This window comes from Octopus bimaculoides, chromosome 29 (assembly GCF_046866305.1).
Source record: "Octopus bimaculoides isolate indiv1 chromosome 29, ASM4686630v1, whole genome shotgun sequence".
Taxonomy (NCBI): Eukaryota; Metazoa; Mollusca; class Cephalopoda; order Octopoda; family Octopodidae; genus Octopus; species Octopus bimaculoides.
Window position 1 is genome coordinate 1,165,838 of NC_142956.1, and position 10,000 is coordinate 1,175,837.

At 38.4% G+C, this 10,000-nt stretch overlaps 1 protein-coding gene across 50 annotated transcripts in view; it reads left to right on the plus strand.

Annotated features, from left to right (window-relative positions):
• LOC106875649 (uncharacterized) overlaps window positions 1–10,000 on the plus strand; it is a 158,682-nt gene that overhangs the window by 93,085 nt on the left and 55,597 nt on the right. For 30 of the 50 annotated variants that reach the window (XM_089345405.1, XM_089345385.1, XM_089345397.1 and 27 more), the window contains one exon: window positions 4,896–5,019. In XM_089345405.1, coding sequence (XP_089201531.1) covers window positions 4,896–5,019 — 124 coding nt within the window. Of the gene's footprint in view, window positions 1–2,126; window positions 2,200–4,895; window positions 5,020–10,000 lie in introns of all 50 variants that reach the window. The other 20 variants (XM_089345419.1, XM_089345411.1, XM_089345423.1 and 17 more) reach the window with 2 other exon arrangements.

Below are 10,000 nucleotides of genomic sequence, written 5' to 3' on the forward strand. Positions count from 1 at the left end.
TTAAGAATTGTTTCTCTATTATATATTCTAACCCTTTTCTTACCATATTTCTGTTGAGATGCTCTGTGTTTCTTTCAATTAATTCTAAATATAACAAAGAATTTAGTAAAATAACTTCGTTATCTTTCAGCTAGTGTTAGGAACATAAATTGTGACTAAGATATGGTGAAAGATTTTAATTCAGAACTTTTGAAAACAAGACATTTGTACTACAGAGCAAGAGGTGCTTTCAGCCAGGGGGTCAAGAATTGTTTCTCTATTATATATTCTAACCCTTTTCTTACCATATTTCTGTTGAGATGTTCTGTGTTTCTTTCAATTAATTCTAAATATAACAAAGAATTTAGTAAAATAACTTCGTTATCATTCAGCTAGTGTTAGGAACATAAATTGTGACTAAGGTTTGGTGGAAGATTTTAATTCAGAACTTATGGAAACAAGACATTTGTACTACAGAGCAAGAGGTGCTTTCAGCCAGGTTGGTATCGAAAGGGTTAAGTTGTAGGTCATGCGCCAAAGTGGCACCCAGTACCTATCATTCCTATCAAAAACTTCATAATATAATGATAACTGATCCAAAATAATTTGTGTACTTATTCTTTCTTGTATACAAATTCAACGTAAATAATAAAGAAATATATTTTTTTGCTTGGAAATTGAAAAAAGAAAAACAAAATGTGTATGTTAAGAGGTTAATGTAACAAAATAATTGCCATGATTGTTTGTGTGTGTACATAACAATCAGTTCAGTGTTGTGATGGCTTAAATAACAGGAAAAAGGAAAAGAAAAATGAACCCGGCCACTGTGTCTAACTTTCTGGACATTGTTAAGTGTTCTCATTGTTCGATGGTGACACTTGAAGTGGCAGCCGTTGTGTCCTGGTCGCAAAACTGCACCCAATATTGACCACAGGATACCAGGACGGAAGTGAAGAGTGCTAAGATGTGGGACGAGGGAAATAGGACAAGCTTCGATGATGTCGGGGGAAGTTTGTTTCTTTTCTTTTTTTTTTTTGGTATTCATCATCATCGTCGTTTAACGTCCGCTTTCCATGCTAGCATGGGTTGGACGATTTGACTGAGGACTGGTGAAACCGGATGGCTACACCAGGCTCCAATCTGATTTGGCAGAGTTTCTACAGCTGGATGCCCTTCCTAACGCCAACCACTCCGAGAGTGTAGTTTATATATATATATATATATATCATCATCATCATCATCGTTTTAACGTCTGCTTTCCATGCTAGCATGGGTTGGACGATTTGACTGAGGACTGGTGAAACCGGATGGCTACACCAGGCTCCAATCTGATCTGGCAGAGTTTCTACAGCTGGATGCCCTTCCTAACGCCAATCACTCTGAGAGTGTAGTGGGTACTTTTTCGTGCCACCGCCACGAAGGCCAGTCAGGTGGTACTGGCAACGGCCACGCTCGAAATGGTGTATTTTATGTGCCACCCGCACAAGAGCCAGTCCAGAAGCACTGGCAACGATCTCGCTCTTCTCAAAATAGTTGTCATATTGTATCAATTCAGTCCCACTGCGTGACACCTTGAGCTTCGTGGAGCTGTGTCCCCTTGAAGCAGATCTGTTTATTCCAGTATTAGAATCCAACAGTATGTGTTTGTTATCTATATGTGAAGTATGCATAAGAGTTCAAAATTCTAGGAAATAGTTTTCACATGATAATTATATATTAACACAGGAAGTTGGAAAATATTAAAAATTTTTTTCAACTTCCTGTTTTAGTTTGTATCTTAGAGTGTTTCGGAAAGTAATTGCATTTTTTGAACACTATGAAAAACCCACGTCAAAACGAAGGTCAAATGGGTCGGAACTAACTAGAAATTGTATATCAGCTTTTCTATCCGGCCGTGCGTCATTCATAGTTATTTCGGTAATTAACCCCATGGAGAATAACAACTTCAAGAAACAACATGTTTGCCATTGCTGGCCGAATGGGTTTTGAAAGAAAAGTACCACTACATTATTCTTATTATTATTGTCGTTATTATTGTTATTATTATTTTTCCTGTATAAACCTAAAACTGCCCCCCTCCCTCAAAATACAACAAAAAGATCCTTAAAGAAAACTAAAAACAAATAAATAAATAAAACTCTTCGCAGATTGAAGATATTGTGGTTAGTTTTGGTGGCATCCGGTTTAAGGAACACGACCTGAGGCACAGTCTGATAGAAGGTACCAGAATGTCTAATTTAACCAAACAGCAACCCCTTTTGTTCTTTCACACCTTGTTCCTGTTTTTTATTTCTTTGCTTTACCCTCTACCAAAAAAAAAAAAGAAAAAAACAAAGCCCTCTCCCTATTTCTTTATTTTGACTTGTTTTAGTTAATCCCTAAGGGGAGATAAATTATGCTCTCCCTCCTCTGAAAACCATCTTCTCTGTTTTGTTTTATCTCCTTTTTCTTTTGCCCTTTGCTTCCTCTCTTGCCCCCACTTTCCAGATTTGGTGCTGTGTCTTGTTTGTTTTTCTTTTTCTGTTCTCTTTCTTTTTTTTTTTCTTTTTATGGTTTGGCCCCTTTTCTGGCTTGACCCTTTTTTTTTTTCTTATGTTGATCTTCTTGATCTCTTTTTCTCCCTATAATTTTATTTCTAACTTCTGCTACAACCTTGATAGACAGCATCCCCTTCCACCTCCTCACCCAAAGACCCCCTACCCTCACAAAATCTATTCTAACTAACTCCCTTATTTTCACCTGTCAAATCCTATTAATTTCCCAAGTAATCTTCCTTTGTTTCACATCAACTCCCTTAATTGTCTTTTGCCATTTAACTCATTCTTTTGTTATTAAACCCAATTTTTTCCTTCTTCAAGCCATTGTCCTTTCTTCCAACCCCATTTTCCTCTCATTCACCCCTTGTTTTCTTTCAAAAAAATTACCTTATTTCACCCCTTTTTTTCCTTCCCTGTTCAACACCATCTCTTCCTCTTCTTCACCTTATTTTGTTTTCTCTCCTTTTAACCTCCACTTAAAATTTTTTTTTTTATCTCATTTAAACCCCTTTTCCCCTGTTCAACACTGAATCTTCCTCTTCAACATTTTTCCCTGTTAGATCCCAACCCTTAACTTCTCTCTTCTTCAATCCCTTCTTATTCGTTTAAACCCCCTTTTTATCTTGTTTAATCTTTTTTCTACTCCCTATGTTACTATTCCTATATATTCCAACCCTTCTCTTTTTTTCTCTCCTTATCAACTTTTTCTTTTCTCTCCCTTTCAGCCCTTAATTCCTCCCCTCTATCATCCAACCCTTTTTATCTTTCACCCTTTTTTACACTCTCTCAGCCCTTTCCTCTGTCTTTTTCCCTTCTCTCTCTCTCTCTCTTTCAGCCCTTTTTACCTCTCTTTTCTCTGTCATTCAACCCTTTTTATCTTTCACCCTTTTTTAAACCCTCTCTCAGCCCTTCACTCACTCTCTCTTTCAAGCCTTTTCCTCTCTTTTTCTTTCTTTTCTCTATCATTCAACCCTTTTTTCTTTCACTTCTTTTTTTTTACAGTCTTAGCCCTTTCCACTCTCTTTCGACCCTTTTCTCGCCACCAACCCTTTCCCTTTTCTCTTTCCTTCACTCCTTTAATTTCTCTCCCTTTCAGCTCCCTTCTTCCATCCAAATTTTTATTTCCTCTTCAACCCTCTTCTCCCCATCCTTTCTTCTCAATCAACTCAACCCCCCCCCCCCCGTCTTTTTTCTCTCTCTCTCCCAATTACCCCCCTCCCATCCAACCCCTCTATTTCCTTCTATAGAAATCATTCTATCTCGTTAAATCTCCTTTTTCTCATTAATTCTCATTAAACACTATTTAATTATTTATTTCTCTCAAAATTTTTATATATTTTTTTTACTCTTATTTTCTTTTTCACCTGAAACAATTTTTTTTTTGCATTAAAATCTCTACACTTAATCCTTCGTTAACTATTTTATCTCCCTCTTTTAAAAAATTTTTTTTTTGCAAAATATTTTTTTATTTATTTTGTTGCTTTTCTCTTTTTTTGTTATTCTTTAGTTTTTCCCTCCTTTTTTTTTTTTTTTCCAAATAAACCTTCCGTTACCATTCTACCGTTTAGATTCGCAGACATTGTTTCAATTAGTTTCAAAAACGAAAAAGAACTTAGCCAAATAACTTCTCCACTATTAACCCCTTAGCATCTTATAATATGCCATGCAGTCGGACTGAACCCAGAACCATGTGGTTGAGAAGCAAACTTCTTACCACACAGCCACACCTGCAAACTAAGTTCTTTTTCCCTTCGTTACTTAGTCTGCCTGTAACACTTTCATGTGATTAGTTGAAGGAAAAGGTGAAGAACGAAAGAAAAATGAGAGGGTTGTTTTCTGCTTATTATTCCTACCAATCTCTATATTTATATCTGTCTATTTACCCATCTATTTACTTGGTCATCTGCACAGGCATCAACCTTGTGATAGGCTAATGTGTAGAATACTGGCCAAATAGAAGCAATAATAGTAATAGGCAGAAAGCAGATATGGTTTTCAATGCTTTATAGGACATACACGTGTTTCTGTATAATTGTTGAAGTAATTACATAATACTTATAGAACATTATGCAATCAGTGTTCTGCCGAAATGCATTTATGTCCTATAAAGCACCAAATTCTATACGAGTTTTCTGCTTATTTTTTCCTAACAATCCGTATATTCATATCTCTCTATTTAACCATCTACCTATCTGGCCATCTGTATATATATATATATTTTCGGTTATCTTTAAATCTGTCCTGTCTAAACGGTTTCTCTATGCATCCACCAAAACCTCCCAGTTCACCAACCAAATCCACCAAACTACCAATCTACCCTTTGCTTCCGAACATCTTGCATGCTCACCGCATGTCTCCTCTGCTCTTCTTCCATTCTAGATCGCGGCAATCATGCAGTCCTTTGGTGCCGGTATTGCCAGGGAATCTGTGTTCGTGCGGGACTATGAGGCAGATTTTACCAAACTTCTTGCAGGTACTCAGCAAACATCCGATATGGGAACAGGTGCTCATTGCTTTCTCACCTACTAACACACTCCTCTCTTTCTCTCTCTCTCTCTCTCTCTCTCTCTCTCTCTCTTTCTCTTTCCCTCTGTCTTTCTCTCTCTGTGTCACTTTCTCTTTCTCTCTTTTCTCTCTCTCTCTTTCTCTCTCTGCCTCTCTCTTTCTCTCTCTGCCTCTCTCTTTCTCTTCCTCTCTCTCTTTCTCTTCCTCTCTCTCTTTCTCTTCCTCTCTCTCTTTCTCTTCCTCTCTCTCTTTCTCTTCCTCTCTCTCTTTCTCTTCCTCTCTCTCTTCCTCTTCCTCTCTCTTTCTCTTCCTCTCTCTCTTTCTCCCCCCTCTCTCTTCCTCTCTGTCTGTGTGTCTGTCTATCAATATTTTTTCTATCTCTCTATCCTTCTCTCTCTTTTTCTTTCTTCCAGTCTCTCTCTCTCTCTCTCTCTCTCACTTTCTCTCCCTCTTTCTCTTTCCCTCTGTCTTTCTCTCTCTGTGTCACTTCCTCTTTCTCCCTTTTCTCTCTCTCTCTGCCTCCCTCTTTCTCTTCTTCTCTCTCTATCTCTTTCACTCTCCCTCTCTTTCTCTCTGTCTCCTTCTCCCTATCTCTTCCTTTCTCTCTCTCTCTTCCTATCTCTCTGTCTCTTTGTCTGTCTATCAATATTTTTTTCTATCTCTCTATCCTTCTCTCTCACTTTTTCTTTCTTCCAGTCTCTCTCTCTCTCAGTTGAGTTCTCTATCGACCTATCTCTCCATCTGTGTGTCTCTATTCTTCTGTTTGTTTGTCTCCCTCTCTCTCTCTCTCTCTCTCTCTTTAATCTCTTTGTCTCTCTGCTTATCCATCATTCTATCTGCCTACCTTTGTCTGTCTTTCACTCTCTTTCTATCCGTCCGTCCGTCCGTCCGTCTATGTATGTATGTATGTATGTATCTGTCTATATGTGGATGTATGCATCTGTATGTATGTATGTATGTATCTATTTGCCTTTATGTCTCTCTCTCTCTATCTATCTGTCTGTCTGATTGTCTGTCTGTCTGTATGTATGTATGTGTGTATGTATGTACCTGTATGTATGTACCTGTCTGTCTGTCTATCTGTCTGTATATGTATCTATCTATCCGTCTCTCTCTCTATCTGTCTGCCTATCTATCTGTCTGTCTGTCTGTCTATGTATGTATGTATGTATGTATGTATGTACCTGTCTGTCTATGTATCTCTCTCTCTCTCTCTCTCTTTTTTCTGCCCCCCCCCCCTCCACCATCTATTTGTCTCTCCATCTGTTTACCCATTTACCTGCTTTTCTGTCTGTCTGTCCCTCTTCTTATTTATCCCTCTGTTCACCTGCCTGTCTGCCTGTCTTTCAAACCTTCCTCCTCTCCCTCCCACTATCCCCCTCTCCCTCCCCCCTCTCTATTTACTCTTAACCTTCTTTAGTTGCTGCTTTTCCTCCTCCTCCTCCTCCTCCTCCCCCTCCCCTTATTGCAGTTTTCTTTCTTTATCTTATTGACACAATATTGGTAAGTCACTTACTACTACTACTACTACTACTGCTGCTGCTGCTCATTAATATTTTTGTTGTTAACATCATCATCATCATCATCATCATCATCATTATTATTATTAATTTTTTTTGATTGTTAATATTTTTATTGTTCTTGTTTATGTTCTATAAATTGTTTTTTTCCCTTTCACCCCTGTTTTTTTTTGGGTGGGCGGGTGGGTGTTTTCTTTTAGGGGTTGGGTGATAAAATTAATGTACCTGTCAAGTACATGGGGTTCAATGAAATTGAATTGCTCCCTGACCCCAAATTGCTGGCCCTGTGATTTTACTGTCGGGTGACTTTTGGCCAACCCTTGTATTTATATATATATATCTTTTACTCTCTTTTACTTGTTTCAGTCATTTGACTGCGGCCATGCTGGAGCACCGCCTTTATAGTTGGTCAAATCGACCCCAGGACTTATTCTTTGGAAGCCTAGTACTTATTCTGTCGGTGTCTTTTTGCCAAACCGCTAAACTACGGGGACGTAAACACACCATTGTCAAGCAATGTTGGGGGGACAAACACAGACACACAAACACACACATATATATATACATATATATATATATATATACATATGTCGGGCTTCTTTCAGTTTCCGTCTACCAAATCCACTCACAAGGCTTTGGTCGGCCCGAGGCTATAGTAGAAGACACTTGCCCAAAGTGTCACACAGTGGGACTGAACCCGGAACCATGTGATTGGTAAGAAAGCTACTTACCACACAGCCACTCCTACGCCTATATACACACACACACACACACACACATATATATATATATATATATATATATATATATATATATATATAAACACAGTATATTGTCGTCTTTTATCTTCTCTAATACAAGCCACCCCTTCCCCTGTGTTTTTACCTGTTTTTTTTCTTCTCTATTTCTATTCTTATTGTTTTGTTATTTTCTTGCATCCACCTTCTAACACCTGCCCCGCCTCCCTCTCTCTCTCCCCGTACCCCGGCTGCACATCTACCCTGCTTCTTTTCAAACCTTGCGCCCCACCCCCTCCACCTCCCCTTCCCTTGCATCATTGATGTTTGCATTTGCTTTTTTTTTTGTGTTTGTTGTTGTTGTTTGCTGCCATCATCATCATCATCATCATTATTATTATTATTATTATTATTATTATTAATTGTTTTAAAAACAAGTTCTTTGTTTCATGAGAAAATTAATTATACTTGTAATTATTTTTGCTGTTTTTCCTGTTGTTGTTATTTCTGTTTCTTTTTTTTTCTATTATTATTATTATTATTATTATCATCATTATTATTATTATTATTATTATTATTATTACTATCATTATTATCACCATTACTAATTAAGGTGGAGAGCTGGCAGAATCGTTAGCGCGCTGGACGAAATTGCTTAGTGGCATTTCGCCCGATGCTATGAACTGAGTTCAAATTCCACCGAGGTCGACTTTGCCTTTCATCCTTTCAGGGGTCGATAAATTATGTACCAGTTGCGTACTGGGGTCGATCTAATCGACTAGCTCCTTATCCCAAAATTTCAGACCTTGTGCCTATAATTGATAGGATTATTATTATTATTATTATTATTATTATTATTATTATTGTTATATCATGATAAAAACTGTTATACTTATCATTGTTGTTGTTGTTGTTGTTTCTTTGTTGGTTTCTGCTGCACCACCTGTTGCACCTTGATGTTTCTCAGGTGCGTTCAGCATTGTGCATTCTTGTTTTCATTGGGGTTGGTAGAGTATAGACTCCTTGTTTGTGTTAGTATATATATGTGTGTGTGTATATTTATGTGTATGTACATATGTATTTGTGTGTATATATTTATATATGTGTGTGTATATATTTGTATATATATGGGTGTGTATGTGTATATATATTTATGTGTATGTATATATTTGTATATATATGTGTGTGTGTGTATATATTTATGTGTAGTCCACGCATGTATTTGTGTGTATATATTTATATATATTTATATATGTGTGTGTGTGTGTGTATGTGTATATATATTTATATATGTGTGTGTATATGTATATATATGTGTGTGTGTGTATATATATTTGTGTTTGTGTTTATATGTATGTGTGTGTATATTTGTGTGTGTGTATATTTATATATATATGTGTGTGTATTTATGTGTGTGTGTATATATATTTGTGTTTGTGTTTATATGTATGTGTGTGTATATTTGTGTGTGTGTATATTTATATATATATGTGTGTGTATTTATATGTGTGTGTATATTTATATGTGTGTGTGTGTGTGTATATCTATGTATATATATTTATATGTGTGTGTGTGTGTGTATTTGTGTGTGTATATAACATTAATTAGCATCTGTTACCCCTTCTGTCATGGGTTGGACAGTTTGAGTCAGGTAACTTGAAATGTAACATCAGACTCCAGTCTGAGTTGGCAGGGTTTTCTATAGCTGGATGCCCTCCCTAATACCAACCACTTTACAATATATATTGGGTGCACAATATATATATATATCATCATCATCATCATCATCATCGTTTAACGTCCGCTTTCCATGCTAGCATGGGTTGGACGATTTGACTGAGGACTGGTGAAACCGGATGGCAACACCAGGCTCCAGTCTGATTTGGCAGAGTTTCTACTACAGCTGGATGCCCTTCCTAACGCCAACCACTCAGAGAGTGTAGTGGGTGCTTTTACGTGTCACCCGCACGAAAACGGCCACGCCCGAAATGGTGTCTTTTATGTGCCACCCGCACAAGCCAGTCCAGGGGCACTGGCAACGATCTCGCTCGAAAATCCTACAGGAGCCAGTCAGGCGGTACTGGCAACGGCCACGCTCAAAATGGTGCATCTCATGTGCCACCCGCACAAGAACCAGTCCAGGGGCACTGGCAACGATCTTACTTGGCTTGCCGGGTCTTCTCACGCACAGCCCATTTCCAAAGGTCTCGGTCCGTAGTCATCGCCTCGGTGAGGCCCAATGTACGAGGGTCTTGCCTCACCACCTCAGCCCAGGTCTTCCTGGGCCTACCTCTTCCACGGGTTCCCTCAACTGTTAGGGTGTGGCACTTTTTCACGCAGCTATCCTCCTCCATTCTCACCACATGTCCATACCAGCGCAATCGTCTCTCTTGCACGCCACAACTGATGCTTCTAATGTTCAGCTTTTCTCTCAAGATACTTACACTCTGACGGGTATTCACATTGACATTACACATCCAACGGAGCATACTGGCTTCATTCCTTGCGAGCTTACGTATGTCCTCAGCAGTTACAGCCCATGTTTCACTGCCATGTAGCATGGTTGTTCGTACGCATGCGTCATACAGTCTGCCTTTTACTCTGAGTGAGAGTCCCTTTGTCGCCAGCAGGGGTAAGAGCTCTCTAAACTTTGCCCAGGCTATTCTTATTCTAGCAGCTACACTTTCAGCGCACCCACCCCCACTACTAACTTGGTCGCCCA